Source organism: Hirundo rustica, chromosome 18 (genome assembly GCF_015227805.2).
Source record: "Hirundo rustica isolate bHirRus1 chromosome 18, bHirRus1.pri.v3, whole genome shotgun sequence".
NCBI classification, from domain to species: domain Eukaryota; kingdom Metazoa; phylum Chordata; class Aves; order Passeriformes; family Hirundinidae; genus Hirundo; species Hirundo rustica.
Window position 1 is genome coordinate 11102750 of NC_053467.1, and position 23834 is coordinate 11126583.

General features: G+C 67.8%; 2 protein-coding genes across 5 annotated transcripts in view; one reads left to right on the top strand and one right to left on the bottom strand.

Annotated features, from left to right (window-relative positions):
* The first annotated feature begins 1544 nt into the window (after window positions 1-1544).
* On the top strand, window positions 1545-21817 carry AATK (apoptosis associated tyrosine kinase). Its single transcript, XM_040081457.2, is given in 16 exon segments — window positions 1545-1644; window positions 10845-10978; window positions 11878-12019; window positions 12816-12895; window positions 12994-13112; window positions 13533-13620; window positions 13703-13836; window positions 14476-14560; window positions 15190-15311; window positions 15445-15594; window positions 15675-17053; window positions 17056-18740; window positions 18860-19028; window positions 19218-19445; window positions 19559-19770; window positions 20593-21817. Coding segments are annotated over 15 exon segments (4629 nt in total). The 5' UTR covers window positions 1545-1559; the 3' UTR covers window positions 19588-19770; window positions 20593-21817.
* Window positions 21818-21838: 21 nt separating this feature from the next.
* The window catches only part of BAIAP2 (BAR/IMD domain containing adaptor protein 2), a 40517-nt gene continuing 38521 nt past the window's right edge, over window positions 21839-23834 (bottom strand). For all 4 annotated transcript variants that reach the window (XR_005703477.2, XM_040081470.2, XM_040081471.2 and 1 more), the window contains one exon: window positions 21839-23465. Coding sequence is in view for 2 of the 4 variants with exons in the window: in XM_040081470.2 (XP_039937404.1) it covers window positions 23396-23465 (70 nt within the window). In the remaining 2 variants the exon portion in view is untranslated. The remainder of the gene's footprint in view (window positions 23466-23834) is intronic.

The following is a 23834-nucleotide window of genomic DNA, read 5'->3' on the forward strand; positions in this document are numbered from 1 at the left end:
CTTTCCCATCTCACCCTCAATTCCTTTCCCCCAATCCTAATTCTCATCCCCATCCTTATTTTCCCCCCCATCCCACCCTCTCCCAGACACAGGAGGGCACCAACGGCACCGAAGCTCCCAGAGACCCCAAATGCCTCTGGCACAGGCGCTGTCCCGGGCCAGTGCCACCTTTGGCTGCTCCGAGGCCCAGGAAGGCTCACGGAGAAGCTCAGGGTGTCCCACAGATGGGGTCAAGGCCATTTGCACATCCAGAAAGGATCAGGGGCCCGGGGAGGGGGGAAAATGGGAGCAGTGGGGTGCTCACCAGCTGCACCCCAGCCGGGGGCCTCCAAAATGAGTGATGGGGCATCAGCAGTTGCCTGCTACCCCTGGCAGAGGGACTGGGGGGGTCCTGTGGGACAGAGCTGCTCCAGAGCAGAGAAATGCGGAGGCAAGGGAGAAGGGAGAAGCTGGCTCCAACGTGTTTATTCTCCCAGCAGCCGGTAATTTTTCCAGGCCTGTATCTATTTGTGGCAACGTGACATGTGCAGCGTGGTGCTGTTCTGTGCAGGCTTGAAGGCTTGTAAAAAATTAATCGTGTACGCAAAATTTGGCTTTAAATATTCAAACGGGCGGTGGGGATGTGCGAGCCCCGTGCTCAGAGCTGAGCCCAGCGAGGGGTGGGACAAGGGGGTTCCCAGGAATGGGATGGGACAGGATGGGACAGGATCATCGTGCCATGACCCTGAAGGAAAGTCCAGCCTGGTTCCCAGGTGGGCTCGGTGACCAGTGGCACCCAGAGCTTTGCCAGGGTCAGGCTGGGAGCTGCCGGGGGTGTGGGTGAAGCTGTGGGGTGTTCCCTGCCAAGGAATTGGGACTGTTGGGTGTTTGGAGGGCACACTCCCATGTGCCGGGGCTGTGGCGTTGAGCAGACGAGGCCGAGCCGTGGCCCTACATGGGGCAGCCCTCAGCCCAAGGGGACTCCACGGGCCTGGGGCTGCTGGGAGGCTCTGCTCCCCCTCGGGATGGGGCTGGGGGGCTGCAGGGTTTGTGTGAGGGGGGCTGGCAGGGGTTGAGGGGCTGCCTGGGGGCAGAGCTGCCCATCCCATCCCTGTTTCCCATCCCCGGCCGCGGGAAGCCGGCGGTGCCCGGGATGGGTCAGCGCCGGAGCAGCTCCTTACTCGGGGGGTCCCGGCCCCACTCTGGGGGGTGGCTGTCCCTGCCCGGTCCCGGCCCCGCTCCAGGGTGGCGGCTGCCCCTCGGGGGTCCCGTTCCCATCCGGGAGCCCCCCCGGGACCCCATCCATCCCGGCGGGACCGCGCGGGGGCGGCGGCGGCGCATCCCGGGGGGGAGGACGCGGGTCCCGCTGCGGTCCCGGGGCCGCGGCTCCGCCGCCCGCCGCCCCCGCCCGCCCGGTCCCGCTGCTCGGCGGCGGCGCGGCCCCTACCCAGGGGCACGGGGCGCGGGGCGCGGGCCGCCATGGAGGAGGAGCCGCCGCCGCCGGCCGCCGCCGCCGCCGCCGTGCCGAGCGCGGGGCCAGCGGCAGCCGGCGGCCGTGGGGCTCCCGCCGCCGCCGCGCCATGGGCCGCTTCCCCGCCGCCGACGCTGCCATGGCGGCCGCCTTCCTCAGCCCCAGCCTCGCCTTCAGCTCCCACTTCGACCCCGGTAAGTGCCGCGGCCCCGGGGTTTCGGGACCCGCACCTTCTCCCGGTGCTCCGCAGCGTGCCCGGCTCGGCCCCGCAGCGGCTGCCCGCGGTGCACCGGGAACGAGCATCCCCGCGCCGGGAACAGGGCATCCCCTCGCCCGCATCGCCGGGAATGTCACGGCACGGGCTCCCGGCTCTGACAGCCGGACCCGACCCGGTGTGGCGGTGTGACACCCCGGTGTGGTGCTGGGACACCCCGGTGTGGCAGAGGGACATCTCGGTGTGGCAGAGGGACATCTCGGTGTGGCAGAGGGACATCCCCGTGTGGCAGAGGGACACCCCGGTGTGACTGAGGGACACCCCGGTGTGGCGGTGGGACACCCCGGTGTGGCAGAGGGACACCCCGGTGTACCGGGATCGCTGCCGCAGCCGGGCGGCATTTTGTTCCGCGGGCTGGAGCGCGGAGGAATCCCGGGGCTGCGCTGCCTCTGAAGGCATCTCCGGGATTGAAACGGAATAATAACAACAGGGAGGATGGCGATGGTGAGAGGGAGGAAGACGGAGCCGGGCTAAGACCCCTCCGCCCGAGACACGCGGCGGCCGGGGAGCCGGGGGCTGCGGGTGCCCCGCGGGGCTGCGGGGGCCGGGGGGGCTCGGTGGGGTGCAGCGGCGTTTTGGGGCGCAGGCGTTATGTAAGCGCCGTGTTCCGGCCGCGGCGCAGCTGCAGGAAGATGCTGCAGCCGCGGAGCAGCGCGGGGCTGGCGGCTGCGCTGCGCGTTCGGGGCTGCGGCCGCCGCAGCCGCCCCTCGCCGCCGCCCCTCGCGTCCCTCCCGGTGCGGGGCTGGCACCGCTCGGGCACCGGGACCGCCGCTGGGAGCGTCCGGCGGGCGCTCGGCTCCGGCCCTTTGTTTACCGGCCCGGGATAACGCGTGTCGGCTCCCGGCGCCTCCGCCGGCACCGCGAAGGCGGCGGAGCGGTGTCCGTGCCGGGCGCGGTGGTGCCGGAGGCTCCGGCTGTCGGTGCCGGGCTCCCGCATCCCTCCCCGCCGCCTTCCCCGGTCCCTCCTTCCTCCGCTGCTCCCGCTCCCCCGGCTGCGCACGGTCGGAATCCGTGGGGGGATTTGGGAATGAGCCGCACCAGGACTCACCGAGCGGGGACTTTGTCCCCTGCCGCTCGTTGTTTGCTTCTAAAATCTCATTATTTACACCCAAAATGCGGCAGTGCCGGGATGGAGCCGTTTGCCCGGCTCAGCCCTTGAGGAGATTTCGCTTCGGTTTTTGGCGTGGCCCCGCTCCACGCCAGTCCTGCCAGCCTGGGGTGCTGAAGGCAGGTTTGGTTTCAGAGCCCTGCAGCCCCGTTTCCATCGCTGCCTGTCGCTGCGCTGCCAGGCCCGGGCTCGGCGCTGCCGTGCAGCTGCCACCCACCAGCGCCGGGAGAGGAATTCAGCGGCGGAACGAGCCCCATCCTGGATTTCACGGCTTTGTGGATTTGGTCCATGTGGCAGCAGCTCCTGCCCGTGTGGCACCGTGGCCGCCTGTGCCAGCCGGGCTCCCTGTGGCCAGGGAGGAATTGGGGGAAGCGGTTTGTAGGGCACGATGGCACCGCAGCTGGGACAGGACAAGAGAGGCCCAGGGGCGCTGGTGCTGCTGAGGGGAGCATCTCCTCTGGCCCTGCGTTCCCTGATTGGGAGCAACTGCTGTTGAAGCTGGGCCATAGGTGGCCTGGTGGCACGGAACAGTGACAGCGGTGTCACCTGGGGTGGAGGTGCCACGGGGCTGTGCCAGGGCAGCTGCCGGTTTTGGCGTGTCCCAACATCTGCGTCAGGCTGTGCTGGGGGCTCTGGGGGAGGCTCCCAGCCCCGCAGCCCCGTGGTTCCCATCTCGCCTCAGCCATTCCCGGCCAGGCCTGGAGATGCTCCCGCACGGAGCACGACCCAGCGCTGCCGGCCCCACACCACCCCACACCTCCGGGGCTCCCCGTGGGAACTGGGCGCCCGCTCCCCACCCTGGGGAGTCGAGGAAAAGGGAGGGCAGGGGGTCCCCCCAGCCCCGTGTTTTTGTGTTCACCTGGCGCCTGCTGCCATCACTGCCCCAGGCACGCAGTGACAGCAGCCTGGTGACAGCTGGTGCTCCACGTCCCATCCAGGCTGCTCCCGGCACAAGGATGGCAAAGGACTTGGGGCACCGGGGTGGCAAAGGGGCCGCAGCAGGCAGAAGGACCCTGGCAATGCCCTGTACAGGGGGAAGGCGCTGTCGGGGCCGGGCACACAGAGGGGATTTGGGGCAGGGCAGCGGGAGCTCCTCGGCTGGCAGGTGACAGTGGTGGCAGCACCGTGCCCGGTGTCCTGTCTTGCCACGTGTTTCCCACTGGAGGACGGCACTCCAGGCTGGAGGGTGGCAGGAGCTGGGCACACCGGCAGGAGGTGACTCCTGGTGCCCCAGGGATGCCGGGGGCAGGCAGCACGTGGCAAGGCCCCGGTCCTGGCACAGGGAATGACATTGGCACAGCACAACGGGGCAGCCGGGCCCCACCTGTCTCAATGAGGCAACACAGCCGGGATCCTCTTCCCTGAGGGTGCCACTCTGCTCCCCCCTTCTCCTCTCCCTCCCTCCTGCCCCACGCACGAGGGCGGGTGTGTTCTGACACCGATCCCTGTCAAAGCCAATTAGCAGAAATGAATATTCCGGGGTTGAAAGGGCCCAGCGCCGCCCGGGGGGAGCGGGGCTGTGACTCACGGGCTCCCTGCCCGGCACTCCCGGCCCTGCCTGGGGCACCCTGTGCCAGGGCAGCCCGTGGCTCTGCCCTCCCTGGCACCGCGTCCTCCCCGCCTTGGCACCCTGGTGACAGCAGGGGATGTGGGACAGCAGCGGCGCTGCCAGCTCGGTGCCAGGCGTGGGTTATGCCGAGGGGTCCACACCTGGCAGGGCTCGGTGTTTGGTGTTTGGTGTTTGGTGATTGGTGTCCGTAGCCAGGCAGTGTCCCAGGTTTTGCCTTGGTGTGACGTCACCTCCTCTCCATCCCACTGCTGGGCTGGAAAATCCCAGGGTTTGGGTCAAAGGGGCAGCTGGGCTGCTCTGGTGCCATGGCTGAGCCTGTTCCCACCCTGTGCTGCACCCATCCGGCAAGTGAAGGGGTGCTGGGGCCACTGCCTGGGAGGGTGGGAGGGTGGGATTCAGGGATGGTGGGATGCAGAGATGATGGGATGCAGGCATGGTGGGATGAAGGAATGGTGGAATGCAGGGATGTTGGGATCCAGGGATGCTGGGATGCAGGAATGGTGGGATGTTGGGATGCAGGGATGATGGTCCTGGCCATGCACTGCTGCCACTCCAGGGCTGGGCTTGTCTCCAGGTGCTCTCCTGCCCCAACAAGTGACCCTTCACATCCCCAGTGCGAATTTGCTCCCAGGGCTGAGCCAGAGGGATCCCATGGGGCTGGAGGGTGACAGGGCTGGCACAGAGAGGAGCTGCTCTGTGCTGACTCAGCGTGCCCACCGGCAGGAAAATAAATCTCCTGTGGGCATCAATCCCCCTGGCAGCCTGGGAAGCACTATCGGAAGGTGGCACAGTTGTCTCAGGGCTGCCACTGCCATCGCTGCCCTGGGCCGAGCCTCGAGAGCCGCCCCATGACCGGGGATACTGGGGGGACATGGGACACCCTGGGGTGCTCCAGAGCTGGCTGAGGGACAGTGAGGGTGTGAGGGTCGTGGGTTTGGGAGGGCTGAGCTCAGGAAGAATGGGAGCTGGCCTGGGACTTCCCGCAGAGCTGCTGTCCCACAGCCCAGGGGGATCCCGATCCCCACCCCTCCCCTCTGCCAGCCACGTCCACGTCCTCCCTGCGGCCCGGTGCCAGCAGCGGGGTTAACGCCGTTTGTTTTAATTACTGGAGTGAAGGAAAATTCCAGTGTGGGCAAAGGCAGTAAGTGGAACAGCTCTGCCAGGCTGGGCAGGGGATCCACGAGCTCCCAGGCTGCTGTGCCAGCTGTGCCAGGGTGTCCTGCTGCCGGGCCACCACGGCCCTTCACCTTCCCAAAACAGCTCTGCGGTGTTGTGCTGCTCGGCCGTGCCCTGTGCCCATCCTGTGCCCATCCTTGCTGCCATTCCCATGGCGAAGGAGGGATTTTCCACAGCCCTGCTCTGTGTGCTCCAGTTACAGCAGGGAATTTGGGCACCACGGACTGACCCGAGGGTGGGCGTGGGGCAGGGAGGTGCCAGGCATTCTCCAGCTCCGTGCCCCGAGCACCCTGGATGCCGAGCCGCGCTCCCTGCGGCGCCAGGGGCTGGGGCAGCTGGGCTGTGCCGGGGGGCAGAGCCAGACCCCGAGCCCGGGTTCCTTCCTGTGCCAGGGGCACCCCCTGCCCGCTCACCCCTCGGCCTCGTCCTGCTCCAGAGCCAGAGCTCCTGGTTTCATAACGGCGCTGAGCATTTTGGATATAAATAGGCCGCCCCACTGTTACGTAAATGCTGCTCGGTGCTGCGAGAGCCTCGGCGTGGCCGGTGCCGTGTGCCTGGCACTGCCCCTGGTGTGTCACTGTCCCCAGCACTGCCCCTGGTGTGTCACTGTCCCCAGCACTGTCCCAGTGTGTCACTGTCCCCAGCACTGTCCCCAGCACTGCCCCTGCCCTGGCACTGCCCCTGGTGTGTCACTGTCCCCAGCACTGCTCCTGGTGTGTCACTGTCCCCAGCACTGCCTGCCCCTGCCCTGGCACTGCCCCTGGTGTGTCACTGTCCCCAGCACTGTCCCCAGTGTGTCACTGTCCCCAGCACTGCCCCTGGTGTGTCACTGTCCCCAGCACTGCCTGCCCCTGGTGTGTCACTGTCCCCAGCACTGCCTGCCCCTGCCCTGGCACTGCCCCTGGTGTGGCACTGTCCCCAGCACTGTCCCCAGCACTGTCCCTGGCCTGGCACTGCCCCTGGCACTGCCCCTGGCACGCCATTCCCGGCTCCACAGGGGGATCCCTGCCAGGCCAGGGCTGGATGCTCCCCCGGACACCGAGGTCCCTCCCAGCCCCTCAGGTTTGCCTGGCCGGTGTGGGATGAGCCCCACGTCACCTGCTTAGAACACCAAGCACGAGAGTTCAGTTTAAATAATCAAATTTTGAGCTTGCTTTGCGTGCCTTTTGTAGTATTCTTTTTATTACAATGTGTGATTATAATCCTAATTATTCTATAATCTGGAGAGGCTATATAATTATATACAAAAATTACACAATATGTGTAATTCCAGGTATAATTCTATATATAATTCCATACACAACTCTAATATGCTACATATAATAATAGCATCTTATTACTATTTATTATTATAATATAGGGCATTATTAGAATTGCGTTAGAATAATGATATTATCGTAACAATAATATTATTATTGCTTGCCGTGGACACAGAGGGAATTGCTGGCTCTTGGCTCTGCATCAGGGTGGGCTTTGATGGAGGAACTTGATTTTTTGTCCCTAATCAGGCTGACACGCGTGGTGTGTGCGCAGCAACGCCGGAGCCCGGCCTGTCCCTAGCACAGTCCTTGTTTTTATTTTGTTCCTTCACAAAATGATGGATGATTTTCTGTTATTTTCCACCTACTTATTGTTTGCTGCTCTTTCAGCCCGAGAGGGTAAAACCAGAATTAAAGGGCAGAATCAATCCTTTCGGTGAAATACGCCACCTTAAGAGATACAGAAGGAGAGGGGATTAGCCAGGTGTGCCTGGAATTCACAATTAACCGATCTATTAATCGCCAGAGTGGCTGCCAGAATGCCTCTGGCTCTTCCTGGTGGGAAAGGTCTCCAGCAGCGGGGATAAAGGGGCTGCTCCCGCTCCTGATTTTGGGGCATCCCGGAGCAGGAGAGGTGCCAGGATCCTGAGGCATCCCAGGGGAGGATTCTGCGGGTACCGGCTCCGTGCCAGGCTCCTGGCTGGCACCGTGGGCGCTGCCAGCCCCAACCCTGCTCCACGGCTGCTTCCATGGCTCAGCGCGGCCATCCCGGCTCCCGCTGCTGCTGCCTCAGTTTCCCCCAGAGCTGCACGGCCCCAGGCCCAGCCTGTGCTCACAGCGCAAACGGCAGCGGGGGCTTGTGTGGGTGAGCGGAGTCCTGCGGGCTGTGAAATCGCTTCCCTGGAAGCTGCCCATGGACACGGGGATTAACGTGATGCCAGGGCTGTGCCCGCACCGGGAGAGGGGATGGGAACGAGCAGCCCGGGGCCGGAGGGGCTGAGGGATACGAGTGTTTGATCCTGGCCAAATCCCATCCCAATCCTGCCCCAGTCCCGCCGCCATCCTGCCCTTCTCCCTGCCCAAATCCTGCCCCATTTCCTGCCCCAATCCTGCCCTTCTCCCTGCCCAAATCCTGCCCCATTCCTACCCTTCTCCCTGCCCAAATCCTGCCCCATTTCCTGCCCCAATCCTGCCCTTCTCCCTGCCCAAATCCTGCCCCATTTCCTGCCCCAATCCTGCCCTTCTCCCTGCCCAAATCCAACCCTTCCCGGCAGGATCTGGCATGTTTCCAGCCTGGAATCCGCGGTGGGCGGTGAGAGTACAGGGGGGATGTATGGACCATGCTCCCAAAGCGCCAGAGCATCCATCCCCTGCTGGATCACCCTGCGCGCCCTCCCAGGCCAGCTGGGAATCATCAGCGGGGAAACCGAGGCACGGGCAGATCCCGCAGAGGGTTCCGGTGGTGCCGTGCCCCGGAGCCCGGGGCAGCGCCTGTGCCGGGCCGGGAGCCCCGAGCTGCCGCCGGCTCTGCGGGAGCCCCGGCTCGGCCCTTCCGCACACGTCAGCCGCCGCTGGCCGGGCGGGCTCGGCCGGATCGCCGGGATCGCCGGGCGGCCGCAGCATCGCCCCGCCGGAGGCAGCGGGGCCGCGGCCGCCCCGGGGCCGTGAGTCAGCACGGGCGGGGGGACGGACGGACACGCTCCGGGGGGAGCGGCACCGGCACCGGGACACCGGGACCGGGACACCCCGGCCTCTGCCCGGCCCCGCTCGGAGCCGGCGGTGGGGCCGCGACCTGCGCTGGGTGGGCGACGCAACAGGCGGGGGGCGGCTGTGCGGGAGGGGCTGTGCCCGCTGCGGGTGCGCGGTGGCTTCGTGGGGTGGGAGGGGGACTGCTGCACCCCGCTGCACCCCATTGCACCCCGCTGCACCCCACTGCACCCCGCTGCACCCCACCACATCCCATTACACCTCGCAGCATCCCGCCGCACCTCGCTGCATCCGTCATCCCCCTCTTCCTCCCTTCCGCTCCCTGGCTGTGAGGCTGGGCCGGGTGTCCCTGGAGCGGTGGCCTTTCTGCTGCCACCAGCCCATCGCCACCAGCCCCCGAGCTGGCCCGGTGAGGGTCACTGGGTGCTGCTGGGTGCTGCTGGGCGCTGCTGGGCGGAGGGGCTGCGAGTGACGCCGCAGCTCCGGGGGATGCACCGAGCTGGCCGTTCTCAGCCTGACCCCTGTGGTGAGGAAGGCCAGGGGAGGGCATGGCTTCGGTGCCAGGGGAGGGCACGGCTTCGGTGCCAGGGGACCTGGCTCCTGCTGGAAAAATGGGAGGCAGAGCCTGGGAATGGAGGGCAGGATGTGCTGGGGGCTCTGGTTTCTCTTGAGAATCCTGGGCTACTTCAGGCTGCACCCAGCCAGCCCTGTGCCCCAGTGTCCCTTGTGTTCTGGAGCCTCCCGTGTCCTGGTGCTCCCTGCACTCAGTGCTCCAGCAGCTGCTGCTGCAGGTGCAGCTGACCTGCTTTGGGGATAATCTGGCATCTGAGACGATGCCACACTTCCCATCGCCGTTGCTGTGGGTACAGGGAGGGAAGGTGCCAGTGAGTCACAGCAGTGCCGGCGCCCTGCCCGGTCTGGGCTGGTCACGGCTCCCAGGTCTCTGGCTGTGCAGGTGGGGAAACCGAGGCAGGAGCAGCTGGATCTCACCGGCCTGTTGTCTTCTTTGGGAACCTCCAGTTCCCCAGCTGAGGGGCAGCTCAGCTGACGGTCCCTTCGGACGGGCTCCCGTCCCCATGCTCTGCTCCCCATTGCCGTTCAAAGGCTCTTTTCAGTGAGTCATTTTCTCTTTTGCTGTCCCACTATCCAGGGAAAATGGTGACGTTGGCGGTACAAAGTGTGTTCACCATGGAAACCAGCTGGAAGGGGGGGCACGCCGCCCCCCGCTCCTCCCAGGTTCGGCTTTGCATCCCGAGCTTCAGAAGATGGCTCTGGAGCTCCTTCCCCGCTCCCTGGCACGGCTGGGCTGCTCCAAGGCCCGTGGGGCCTCTCACTGCCGTGCCGGGAGCCAGGGAGCGCTGTGCCCGCCCCGCTGGTGCCGCCGGTGCCCACCAGGGCGGCAGAACCTCCGCCAGCCCCCGGTGCCCTTCAGGTGCCGCTCTCAAGGACGCAGGGGAGCGGTGCCGGAGCTCCGGGGCAGGGCAGCCTGGCCAGGGCACAGGGACAGGGATGTGCTGGGGCCACGTGTGCACCACGAGCGTCCCCGAGGGGCTCGGCGACCCGGGGAGGGACCACGGCAGCGCTGGGGGTCTGCGCCAGGCTCAGGGTTGAGCCCGGGGCACCTGTCCCAGCCGGGCTGTGGAGGGTCTCCGGTGACCGGCTCCGCTGGCGGTGCCACGACCTTCCGGCGGCTCCCACCACAACGGCGCCGGTTGTTTGGGCAGGCTCTGGGCAGAATAGTAATGTGGCAGCTGCAGCTGGCAGCGGGGCCTGCAGGGGATGGGCAGCCGTGGCACGGCCGCCTCCGCTGCCACCGTGTGCCCTGCCGCCCCACGGGGCACCGCGCAGCTGGAGCGGGGCGGCAGGTGCCGGCATTTGGGGTGTGCTGGTGCCCAGCCGGTGCAGCCGTGTCCCTTCCCCATGCCCAGTGCGGCCCAGCGTGGGGCTCATGGGACCAAATTCCTGCCCTTCCTGCTCCCACAGGTGCTGTGTCCCGGCAGCCTTGGGATGCCACCAGGCTGTGGCCAAACCCAAGAGTCAGGCTCAGCTGGGTGGGGGTGCCTGGGACCCTCGAGCTGGCACAGCCCCTCTCCGTGGGGACAATGCATCCCCCAGGCAGGTCCTGCCACCGAAGGGGGCACACGGACACCGGGACCCCCTCCCACTGAGTGCTCCCTGCCCAAGCCCCCATGAGCCCTGCTGTACCCCCACACCCCATGAGCCCCACCAGGGCGGGACCCCCTGGCACAGCCTGAGCCCTCCCCGGTGCCCCCAGCGCTGACCACCTCGTGTCCCCACAGACGGCACCCCCCTTAGCGAGCTCTCCTGGTCCTCCTCGCTGGCCGTCGTGGCCGTTTCCTTCTCGGGGCTCTTCACCTTCATCTTCCTCATGTTGGCCTGTCTGTGCTGCAAGAAAGGGGACATCGGCTTCAAGGTGAGCTCAGGGGCAGGGCTGGGCTTCCCCAGGCCAGGGCGGGGGGTTCTTCTTCCCAGGGAGGTGTCTGGAGGTTCCTGGAGCAGAATTCTCAGCCCCAGCGCCAGGGCTGGATGTGTCCTGGCTCGGGACAGCAGCGCTTGGAGGGAGGGCTTCGGCCCCTCGCTGCCTGCCGGGGCTGGGGGCTGTATCCCGCATTCCAGCTCCACAGAGCGTGGATCTGCGGGATTCAGGATCCTTGGGGCCGTATCCTGACCCACCCGTGCTCCCGGCTGCGTGCGGGGCCAGGCCACGCCACGGTTAAGGGCCGGGTCCCACCCGCACGCCCCCGAGGGTGGGAGGCACCCTGACCTCACAGGCACAGAATGTGCCGAGAAAACGCTTTTTCCCTAATTGCTGAGATTTTTGTGGAGGCTTGCGGCGCCCGCGGCGGGAGGGGGTCAGGCCGGGAGGGGGGACACGCCGGGTGTTGTGTAACGTCCCACACCGCCGGAGCACCTCGCCGTGCCCGGGGAGGGGACAGTGACCCCCCGGTGCCCCCGCCGCGAGTATTTAGGGGAGCGCGGCCGGGCCGGGGGCCGGCGGGACGCGGCGCATGGCCCGCGGTGGCACATGGCACAGGGCGCAGTGCCGGGGGTGCCACGGGGCACGGCCTGGCAGGGAGAGATGCTCACCGTCGCCTACCTGCTCGCCCGGGCGGCTTTTGGGAGCCGGGGGCTGCCGGGGTGGCACGGCCAGGTAAAGGTGGCTGGTGCGGAGGGAGGGAGGGAGGGATTTCTGTCGGGGCACAGTGGTGTGCGGGGGGCACTGCCAGCAGCGGGGAGCCCGCGGGGGCAGTGTCTCTGCTCGGTGTGTCACCCCCCCTGCACTGTCCCCTCCCTCCGTGCACCCTGAACCAGGAGTTTGAGAATGCCGAGGGGGACGACTACGTGACGGAGCTGTCGGCGCAGGGCTCGCCTGCCCCCCAGCATGGCCCCGAGGTCTATGTCCTGCCCCTCACCAAGGTGTCCCTGCCCATGGCCAAGCAGCCGGGGCGCTCAGGTAAGCCAGGGTGGGGGCAGGACTCTCTGCATGCTGCGGTCGGGGGGTCTCTCATCACTGGGCACCGGGTGACCTGGGGATGCCAGGTGTCCCCTGCTGCGGAGGGACAGCTCCAGCACTGCCCTGGCAAGGGACAGGCAGCCGAGGTCCCTGGGGAGCGCTGCAGGGTGCCGGGGGAGCTCCCGGGATAGGACAGGACAGGGCCACCCCAAACGGTGACATCCACGAGTCCTGCTCCCATGTAAACAAGCTCACGAGTGGGAGAGGAATGTGGGGGGTGCCTGCTGTGCCCCTCCCACCCCGTGTCACTCCCTGCCCAAAGAACGGCCGCAGTGGGGGGGGCAGAGGGGACCGACAATGGCCCCATTGCTGCCTGCCCTTGGCACGGGCTCCCGAGGGGCCGGGCCGGCAAGGGGGGGCCGGCAAGGGGCTAAATGCCAGCGCTGTGCCGGGCTCGGCTCTGCGCACCCTGCGGAGGAGAAGGGGCAGGGAGCCAGCTCTGCTGCCATCCCGTCCGGGGACACCGACAGCCCACGTCCCCTGATGGTGGGAGGATGCCTGGAGAAGAGGATGCCTGGGATGCCGGATTCCCGGGGATGGATGCTCCGCGGCATCCTGGGGTGGCAGAGGGCCTGGCACCGAGTGGCACGGTGAGGACGGCAGGGCTTGGCCGGGACTGGTGGGGAGCGCAGGCAGCTGGGCAGGGGGATGTGTGGGCAGGGGGATGTGTGGGCAGGGGGATGTGTGGGCAGGGGGACGGGGGGACACGCGGGCAGCTGGACGGGCTCTGTTACAGTGCAGCTCCTCAAGTCGGCGGACCTGGGGCGGCAGAGCCTGCTGTACCTGAAGGAGATCGGGCACGGCTGGTTTGGCAAGGTGAGCCCAGGGACCCCCAGACAGGGGGGCGCGGGGCCCCGGCCGTGCCAGGGGGGTTTGGGGTGTGGATGGAGGGACGAGCCCGTCTCTCGCTCCAGGTGTTCCTGGGGGAGGTGAACTCGGGCATCAGCAGCACCCAGGTGGTGGTGAAGGAGCTGAAGGCGAGTGCCAGCGTGCAGGACCAGATGCAGTTCCTGGAAGAAGCGCAGCCCTACAGGTACCCCCGGGGTCACTGGGGACGCCGTGGCACGGGGGCAGATCCACTCCGTGCCACCTTCAGCTGCCGGGCAGAGCCGTGCCGTCCCTATGGGGCTGTGCGGAGCCACTGGCCGTGGCGTGGGGCAGCAGTGAGGTCACGGGCAGAGCTGGGCCAAGGGCGGGGGGGCACAGGGCTGCTCCTGCCCCAGCACAGCTGAACAAATGTCCCTTTGTGACACATCCCGGGCGCTGGGACGTGCTGGTACCCGCTCCCGGCAGCCCCAGTGCGGGCAGGACGATGGCTCCCGGGGGCCTGGTGCCATCCCCCGGGCGCAGGAAGGGCGATGGCTCCCGGGGGGCTGTCACCAACCCTCCCAGGCCGGTCCCAGCACAGGCAGGGCGGTGCAGCACCAACTCCCCGCCACTGTGCCCCACACAGAGCCCTCCAGCACACCAACCTGCTGCAGTGCCTGGCCCAGTGCGCCGAGGTCACGCCGTACCTGCTGGTGATGGAGTTCTGCCCGCTGGTGAGTGCCGGCGCCCCGCTCCCCGCCGTGCCCCCGCGGCTGCCGGGCACTGCCAGCAGGGTGACGGTGGCACTGCCCGCAGGGTGACCTGAAGGGCTACCTGCGGAGCTGCCGGGGGGCCGAGGCCATGACCCCAGACCTGCTGACCCTGCAGAGGATGGCCTGTGAGGTGGCCTGCGGCGTCCTGCACCTGCACAGGAACAACTACATCCACAGGTAGGCCGGCCCGGCGTTCTGGGGGGAGCTGGGGTGCGGGTGGGGGGGTTCCCAAGGTGCCAGCGCTCCTGCCCCACCACTGCTCCTCCTGCCCAACAATATCCTGGTGCTGAGTGAGTTGCAGACGGAGACTCCAGCATCAGTGATTTTGTTGAGGAGGGGGCGCGCTGCCATCGGGGGCCACCGGAGTGTCCCCACCCGAGCCTGGCTCTGCAGGTGGGTCCCGAGGAGGGTGCTCGAGCTGTGGGAGGGGGACACGGGGCCCCCAGCCGTGCTGGAGAGGGACTCCCTTAGAGCCCAGCCTCGCCGGTCCCTGCTGCAGCAGGGGTCTCGCCCGTGCCCCGGCTGTGTGTCCCGCCCAGTGCCCGAGCAGCCGCGCGGGAGCCCGGCCCCACGGCAGGCTCACGTTGCCCGGGAACACCCGCTTTCTGCTTGGCTCGGCGTGTGACGGATGGACGGACGGACAGCGGCGCAGCCGGGGCCGCGCACGCATTCCTGCTGCGCACTGGGAGCCGCGGTACCGGCACGCCCGCAGCCGGGCGGGGAACGGCCCCGCCGCCGCACGGCCGCGCCAGCCGGGTCCCCCCGGGTGCCCCCCGAGCTCTCGGCGCCCGTGACAGCCCCGGGTTTGCTTGGCAGCGACCTGGCCCTGCGGAACTGCCTCCTGACCGCCGACCTCACCGTGAAGATCGGAGACTACGGGCTCTCGCACTGCAAGTACAAAGTAAGGCTGGTTGGAGGGAGGAGGGGCTGGGGGCTGCGCTGGGGTCCCGCGGTACCCCCACGTACACCCACCCTGGCATGGACCCCACTGAGCCTTCCGCCCACCCTCAGGCACACATCCCCGCTCCCCGGCGGTGCCGGGGCACCCCTGTGTTTGCTGGGGTGCAGGGGGGTCCAGACCACCCTGTGAGGGACCCTTAGTACCCCCCTGAAAGAGGGTTTTTTTCCCCCCCCGAGCGCCCCAGCAGCCACCCAGTGCCCGAGCTGGTCCAGACGTGCCCCTCTGCCAGGCACAGGCCCCTGCAGGCAGCTGCCAGCACAGCCTGGGGTTGCTCACCCGTCCGTTTGTCTCTCTGTCCCGCTCCAGTTTGCCCACGGCTCCTGCAGGGCTGGGATCGCCAAACTGGGGGTCTGGAGGGCTCGGGTGGGGGAGCAGAGGGGGGAAGGAGGGGAGGGAACAAGGGACAGGAGGTGCCGGGAGCAGAGCAGGGGGCAGATCTGGGGGAGCGAGGGGCGCGGGGGGCAGCGGTGGAGGGCGGGGAGGCGGGGGGTGGCGGTGCCGCGGCGCGGCCGGTCCCTGACGCCATGGATTGACGTTCTTTTCTCGTACTGACCCTGCACACTTGGCAGGACGACTACTTCGTGACGGCCGACCAGCTGTGGGTGCCGCTGCGCTGGATCGCGCCCGAGCTCATCGATGAGGTGCACGGCAACCTGCTCGTGGTGGACCAGACCAAGGCCAGCAACGTCTGGTGAGCGGCTCCGGGGGGCACAGGGGGCTGCAGCCTCACGGGAGGCACCGGGGCGGTTTTGGGGCAGTTTTGGGGCGGTTTTGGGGCGAGGTGGGGGTGTCCCCTCACCCCCAGCACGGCGCCATGCCCGCAGGTCGCTGGGCGTCACCATCTGGGAGCTGTTTGAGCTGGGCAGCCAGCCCTACGACCACTACTCCGACCGCCAAGTGCTGGCCTACGCCATCAAGGAGCAGCAGCTGAAGCTGCCCAAGCCCCAGCTGAAGCTGTCGCTGTCGGAGCGCTGGTGAGGAGCCCGAGCCGCCCCCTCCCCTGCCCCGCGGCACGGGCGGGGGCCGGGCTGACGCTGCCCGCTCCCCACGGCAGGTACGAGGTGATGCAGTTCTGCTGGCTGCAGCCCGAGCAGCGCCCCACGGCCGAGGAGGTGCACCTGCTGCTGTCCTACCTGTGCGCCAAGGGGGCCACCGAGGCCGAGGAGGACTTCGAGAAGCGCTGGAATTCCATGAAGCCCAACGGCGGCGCCAGCGGCAGCCACCGCGGCCCCGAGCTCTCGTCCTTCCCGCTGCTGGAGCAGTTCTCGGCCGACGGCTTCCCCTCGGACGGGGACGACATCCTCACCGTCATGGAGACCAGCCACGGCCTCAACTTCGAGTACAAGTGGGAGCACACCAAGACCGAGCACTTCCAGGCCCCCCTGGGGTCGCTGAGCCCCAGCAGTGCCGCCCGCTACCACGACCTCTATTACCCGGCCACCACGGCGGGGCTCAGCCTGGGGGTGTCCCCGTCCTGCTACGAGTGCAAGGCCTCCGGCTGCCCCGGAGGTGCTCCGGCGCCCGGCGTGGTGCCCATCCTGGGCGCGCACAGCCCCTCGCTGGGCAGCGAGTACTACATCCGCATCGAGGGCCCCGGCGAGGGCGGCGCCGAGCTGGACTACGCCATGTGCGCCTACAGCCCGGCGGGCGAGCGAGGCGCCCCGCGGCCCCCGGCCTGCTGGAGAGCCCAGGGCGGCCGCGGCGGCGGCACCTACGACTCGGACGGCAGCCCCACCGTGTCCCTGAGCATGGAGCCGCTGCTGGGCCACGCACCCCCGGCCGAGGGCTCCTGGGAGTGCGCCGAGTACTACCCCTACCCCTGCCCCGGGCAGGAGCCCGGGCGCTACGAGCCGTCCCCCGGCCGCGGGGCCGAGGGGTACCTGCTGGAGGAGGAGCCCCCCCGGCCGGGCAGCCGCGACTGGCCCGTCCCGGCCTTCCAGCCCGGCGTTTTCGCCGACCCGCTGGGCGTCTCGCCGTCGGGGGACTGCGCCTACGGCCCGCCGGGGTACGGGGGCGCGGCGGGGCCGAGCGGGGCCCCCCCGGACTGCGTGGCGCTGGAGCTGGGCGAGGACGGGCCCCCCAGCGCCCCCCGCCCGCCCGCTGCCAGCCCCTCGCCTCGGCGCCAGCCGTGGGCCTCCAACAGCTCCTCCAACAACAACATCGGCGGCGGCAGCCCCCGCGAGCCCCCGGGGGCCGGCGACAGCTGGTGCTACCGCCGCATGATCACCTTCCGCGGGCTGATGGCCAAGCCGCTGGGCACGGTGCCCCGCGGCCAGCCCCAGCTCGGGGGGTCCCCGCCGGGACGCGACTTCCTCCGCCCGCGGCAGGATCAGCCCCCCGCCATGGCCGGCGGCTCCTCCTCCCCGTGCCGCTCGCAGGCCTGGCACGGCCGTGACTCATCACCCTGCGGCCCCGCGCAGCCCGGCACGCTGGCCAGAGCCCCGCCGCGCCCCGGGGCCCCGCCGCGGCCCCGCCACCTGCGCCGGGGGCCCCGCGCGATGCCCACCCCCGAGGAGAGCCCGGCCGGCGGCAGCCCCTGCCCGCCGCCCGCCGCCCCCCGCCGCCGCGGGCCCGGGGGAGGGCCGCTCCCCCCGCGGCTGGCACGGCGGCTCCCAGCCCCGGCCCCCCCGGCCAGCCCGGCGCGGACGGAGCCCGGCCCGCTCCGGAGCCCTCCGAGCCGCCCGCCGAGGCCGCGGCCGAGAGCGGCGCCTGTGCCGCCAGCGACGCCGACCGGACGCCGGACAAGACCTTCTCCAGCAGCAGCTTCCCCAGCGTGGACGAGGGCAGCGACGAGGACACGGCCGAGCTGACCTCCGGAGTCTTCACCGACTTCTCCGGGGAGTACGCGGAGCGGGCGGAGGCGGCCCCGGCGCTCAGGTCCCTGCAGAAGCAGGTGGGCACGCCGGACTCGCTGGAGTCGCTGGACATCCCCTCCACGGCCAGCTCCTGCGAGGTGCTCAGCCCCGGCGCCTTCGCGCCCGCCGGCCAAGCCCGCGCCCTCGACAGCGGCTACGACACCGAGAACAACGAGTCCCCCGAGTTCGTCCTCAAGGAGCCCCACGAGCCCCGAGAGCCCGAGGCCTTCGGCCAGCCGGGGAAGCCGCCCCCGGGGCTGCCGGGGGGCGAGGGCTCGGCTGCGGACCCCGAAACGCGGCTGCCCGGTGCCCCGGGGGCCGAGCCGCCCGGCCCGGCCGAGAAGAGCCCCTACCGCGACTCTGCCTACTTCTCCGACTGCGACGCCGAGGCCGAGCGTGGCCACAAGGACGAGGGGGACAGCGATGGGTCCCGCACCCCGGAGGCAGAGGAGGGTCCCCGCTCCCCTGCGCGGGACGCCGGGCGAGGAGAGGACCCGCTGCACCCGCCCGGGGCTCCCGGCAGCCCCCCGGCAGCGCCCGGCGTGGCGGTGGCGGTGCCCACGCCAGCGGCGGTGGCTTTGGAGGGGGACTGGGTGGGGACAGAGGCCGGGGGCTCGGCGGAGCAGGCGCCTGGCGCCGAGCAAGGCCCCGCTGGCACGGGGCGGGTGCCGGGCAGCCCCCCGCGCCCTGACGCCGACGCCTGTCCCCCGGGCTCCGCGACCCCCAAGACTTTCCTCTTGACCCCGGTGCCACCGAGCCCCGGGGAGCCATCAGCTGTTGGAGGGACCCCTGTGCCCGAGGGCGTCCCTGGACTCGGGGGAGCCGCGGTGGGGGACAGACAGACTGTGGTGACCCCCGCGCTGGGGCTGGGGGAGCCGGCGCTGCCCCTGGAGGGGACTGGGGCGGGCGATGCGCCGGGGGGTCCCAGCACGCCGCTCCCGGGGGGAGAATCCCCGCCGGGCCTCTCCCCGACCCCCGCTGCCCCCGAGCGCCGCGAGGAGCCCGAGGAGGAGGAGGAGGACACGGAAGACAGCGATGAGTCGGATGAGGAGCTGCGCTGCTACAACATCCAGGAGCAGAGCGAGGAGAGCGAGGAGGAGGCGGCGGCCGTGCCCATCGTGGTGGCCGAGAGCCAGAGCGGCCGGAACCTGCGCAGCCTCCTCAAGATGCCCAGCCTGCTGTCCGAGTCCTTCTGCGAGGACCTGGAGCGCAAGAAGAAGGCCGTCTCCTTCTACGACGATGTGACCATCTACCTCTTCGACCAGGTGGGTGCCCTGGAGGGCAGAGCTGGGTGCTGGGCATGGCTCCAGGGCATTTTGGTGGTGGGAGCCATCTCCAGCCGAGCCCCCCGTGAGGTTCCTTCCTGCTGTGTCCCCATCCGCAGGAAAGCCCCACGCGGGAGCTGGCTGAGCAGAGCTTCCCAGAGCCCACCCTGCCTTCGGGGCAGCCCCCCTCGCCTTCGGGGCAGCCCCCTGCCAGTGGCAGCCCCCCCAGCCCCACGGACAGGCTGGGGGCCTCCGACGACTCTTCGGACGGCAACGCCTCGGAAGAGAGTAAGAGACCAGCAGCTCCTGGGGCTGTTGACTGTGGGGTGCTGGGAGGGTCTGGGATGATGGGGGCGCGGTTATAGGGTCATGGGGACAGCGGTTATAGGATGATGGGGGGCCGCTTGTGGGGTGCTGGGGTCAGAAGTTGTGGTGGAACCCTCACAGCGGGCTCAGCCCCCTCGCTCTGTATCCCAGGCGGTGGCTTCGAGTGGGACGACGACTTCCCGCTGATGCCAGTGAAGCCGTCGCTGGTGGCCTCGCTGCCGGGGACGCCGGCGGAGCCCCCCGCGGCCGTGCCCGCCCTGGCGCCGGCGCAGAAACAGGTGCTGCCCATCCAGTTCTCCCGCTTCACAGTCTCACCTGCCCCGGTGTCCCGGTTCTCCATCACCCACGTCTCCGACTCGGACATGGACTCCATAGGAGGTGAGCGCCCCTCGGGATGCTGCTCCGTGGGTGCCCAGGGTTGTCCCCCTGCGAGGGGCCGGGTGTCCCACGAGGGGCCGGGACCCTCTCATGGCTCTCTCCTCTCGTTGCAGGCAGCAGCGAAGACGGTGACCGGGAGTGACCCACCGGGACAGAGCCGGCATTGCCCCGGCACCGGGGCGGCGCAGGACGGCGGGGCCGGCGCGGGGGCCGCCCGTGGGCTCCCGGACCCCTCTCGGCGATTTTTAGGCAGATTTTATCGGAAGGAACTCGTTTGCTGCTTCGAGCGGGAGCGGGGCCGGCGCGGCCCCCGCGGGGCCAGGCGGTGGGTGACGGTGACGGCCGTGCGCGTGTGCGGGTGGCTGCGAGCGTGTGTGTAAAATAGACACTTATATATATATATATACATATATATATATAAATTATAGCGTTTCAAGGGTAGTGCCCTGACCTTGCTAACATTTGCCGAGTGTCCTCCCCAGTGAATTTCTCCCTTGGCTTCTTGCCCACATGTGCTCCCCGAGGCGGTTTGTCCCCACACCCCTTCTCCCCCTCCCCTGTGCCCTGTGCTCAGTCTTGCACCTTGGTGGCAGCTTGGCTGTCCCACAGCGGCCCCACAGCTGCCCCGTGGCCGCCCCACACGACATTCCTGACCAAGGGGCTGCTGCTCTGGTTGTCGCTCCCCGTGCCAGGGGTGCCACCAGCTACCCAGAGTGGTCCCCATGGCTTTGGAGCTCCCCTCCCTTGGTTTGCAGGGGTCAGTCCCAGCTAGGCGCCCTGAGCACTGCTGGGACCCTTGGCCCTCCGTAGCGGGGAGCAGCACGTGGAGGGCTGGTTGTGGGGGGAATGTCCCCTGCCGGGACCCGCCAACCTGACTATTTTTGTATTTAAACGAAACTATTAAAAAACCCCAACCCCGAACCCACCCCCAAACCAAAACTTGCTGTTGACTGAACCCACATTGATGCGATTTTAAGTTATTGCTGCCAAAGAGACGTATTGGGGAGGGGGGGGAGGGGGGCGCGCTCGTGGTTCTTTGTTCCGTTTTGGTTTGGTTGTTTTTGGGTTTTTTTGGTTTGTTTGTTTCTTTCTTTGTTTTGTTTCTTTTTAAATTCATTCGAGGCTTAGGATAATTGTGCAATTCCAGCTTCCGGAAGGAAATAGAAGTAAGCGGAGCTGAGCGAAACCTTGAATTCAGGGCTGGTTCCTTTTGGGGTCTATAGACCAAACCCTGAGGTGAGAAATGTCCCCCCCGAGCCCCCGCCCCTGTCCTGGCTGCTGTGTAGGGGCTGAGGGGCACTGCACAGACTGCACCCTCGTGGGATGGGGCTGGTGCCAGGTGTCCTGCTCCATGCCACGGGGAGATCCCATCCTGGCCTGGACACAGCTCTGGCACCAGGACCCGTGGGATGAGCCCATCCCCACCCCAGCCTGGCACCGCCACGGTCCCAGCCCGGTGCTGGCACAGGTGTCCCCATGGTCACCCCCCTTGTCCCACCTTCTCCCACGGCCAGCCCAGCCTGGAGCTTATCCCAGCTGGAGCACCCTGGCTGCTCAGGGGGCTGTTGTGGGCGCCGGGGGCTGTTCCCCAGTGCAGGTGACAGCCAGGGCCCTGGGGGACCCCAGCTTCAGCCCCAGGGTGGCCATGCCACCCCACACCCCCACGGCTGGTTCCTCCCCCCTGTTAAGCAATTAGTGCTTATCCAAGTGTTTTATTTAAGCCCCCACCTGGCCTGCAACCCCCCCACCCCAATTCTCCCAAGCTTTTTGCTTATCCTTTACAACAGAGGGGGCACCCCTGCACTGACCGGGGGTGGTGCAGCACCCAGGGGTGCTGCCCATGCAGGACCGGGATGCTCCCGGGATTCCCTTCCCGCAGCACCCACCCTCCTGCCCCCTGATCCCCCCTTTCCTGCATCCCCCCAGCACCACGGGGGGGGTTTTGCTCAGCCCCCACTCCCCTGGCACCCAGGGGTGCTGGTCCAGCCCCCACCCCACGCCCCGGGTTTGGTCTATGGCGCCGCAGGTCCCGGCTCCGAAGGGTGGATGAGGACAGAGCTGTGGCTTGGGTAACTTTTTTAATAGAAAGGCTCTTCTTACATGGTCTATTTTCTCAATACGGGTCATAATTGCTGTATTTTTTATCAGTGCTGATCTCCATACAGCTCCCAGCATGTGTGTCAAATCTCATCGGGCCAATAATAAAGTTTTTAAAATATCTTAAGCCGTTTCCTGCCCCGATCATTGCCCAGCACCCAGGATGGAGCCAGCTCGGGAGGGCCCCGGCCACGCTCCAGGGCCAGGCAGGAGCTTCTGGCCGGGGAAAACGCTGCAGGAGGGAGGGCTGCGGGAGGTCGAGATGCTCATAAATTACGTTTTCTCATAAAAAAATTATTTCAGGTTACATCTTACAGGTGCCACCGAGCCAGGAGGTGCAGCGAAGCCCCCGGGGGCTGGCTGGAGCGAGGGTGGCAGCCTGGGGGGGGCCCGGGGAACTGCCCCTGGCACGAGGGTGGAAGAGGACACCGCGGTGGCCAAGGGGACCCCGGGCCTGTCTCCACCTGGGCTGTGACCACCAACCCTCTGCCACCCGCTGCCCTGCCCGCAGCAGAGCCCTTTGCCACCCCCTGCCCCGTCTGGCCCCCACCCATCTGCTCCAGCCCCGGGAGAGGAAGAGGAGGCACATCACAGAGCAGAGAAGCCTGGTGCAGAGCCGGAGCCTGGGCGGGCGCGGGAGAGGCTGTTTTCCTGCAGAGGAGCTGGAAAACCCATCAGAGAGGACACGGGCGAGAGGAGCCACCGCATCCGACAGGGACCGAGCCCCCCTGGGCTGGGGACACTCTGTGCCCACCCAAGTGCCCGGCCAAGCACCCACTGCCCGGGCTGTGGGGACCAGGACGTGCTGCACCAGTGATCAGAAAGTGCAGAAGGAGAAATGCAGCGGAAAAAAGCGCAAACTCAGTTCGGGTTGAAGCCCGCACCCACGGGAGCCGCGGTTCCCGCCCGGAAAGCCTCTTGTGCCTGTTTTTGGAGCAACGGTGTGACCCTGGTCACTGGGGAGCTGCGGGAGCCGCCTCGCCCGTGGGCACCCCCAGCAATAAGCTTAGCAAGTGTGTATATATATATTTATGCATGTTTATCTCTATCTATCTCTCTCTCTCTCTCTCATGCAGCCCTAGGAACAGAGGAAGAGCAAACAGCCAAGCAAGAGGTCCGGATGGGAGCTCCTGCCAGCAGGGAGCAGGGGCACCCCGAGGCTCACTCACACACTGCCCTCGCCTCCACGAGTGGTTTTTTTCCTAGCTTATATCTTACAGCAGTACCGTAATTCCCTACAATATCCCGAGCCCTGGGACAGGAGCTGGCCCCGTCCCAGCGGGGGCTGCGGTGCTGGCACCCCCTGCCCTGTCCCAGCCCGGAGCACGGGGCGGGCACCCGGGGTCTGGTGGGAGCTGCTGATGGCTCCCACCATCCCTTGGCTTGCCCGAGGTGTCCGTGTGTGTCCGTGTGTCCTGCCTGGCCCGGGGGTCCCTCCCGTCTGGGCAGGGAGAGCAGGGGGACCGCGTCCTCTCTGCCATTGCTGCCCCGCCGGAGCACCGTGAGCTCACGGAGAGTTGCTCTCCAGCTGAGCCCGCCTCTCCACCCACAGCCAGCTGCTGCTGGGCCTGGGAGCCACCCCGGCTCTGGGACGTGCTGCTCTGGCTCCGGGAAGTGCCAGCGTTAGCAGGGGCAAAGGACAGGTGACGTGGCAGCGCCGTGACCCTCTGCCACCCAGGGAGTCTAGAGAAGAGAGAATAGGGCACTAGCTTGAGCCTTTGGCTTTCAAAGCAGCAGGATTAATAAATTCCGCCTAAAAACGGAGTCCTGGGAAGCTGGACATGCAGCGGCGAGGAGGAGGAGGAGGATGAGGAGGAGGTGGCGAGTGCCAGGCGGGCGCCAGCGCTCCCGGATCAGCTGATGAGCGGAGCTGAGCGATCGTTCGTCACCGTCGGCTTCAGCTGGACGTTGGCAAAGGGGTTCCTGTGGAGGAAGAGGAAGAGGAAGGAAGAGTTAACGGGGGGTGGAGGCCTGGAGAGGACAGGGCGCAGGCACAGCGAGCGGTGACTGGCGAGACCCGGGACCAGCAGCGTTTGGGAAGGGGTTAAACTGGAAAAGCTCTGTCTGGTGGAGCCTCGCTGGGCTGTCCCCACTCCTCAAGCTGCCTTCATTCTTACGCTGCCCCACTCCTCGAGCTGCCCCTACTCTCAAGCTGCCCCTACTCTCAAGCTGTCCCCACTCCTCAAGCTGTCCCCTCTTACGTTTCCCCACTCTCCAGCTGCCCCCACTCTCGAGTTGCCCCCTCTCCTCAGCTCCTCTCCCAGCTAAGCCTGGTGGCTCAGAGATGAGCCA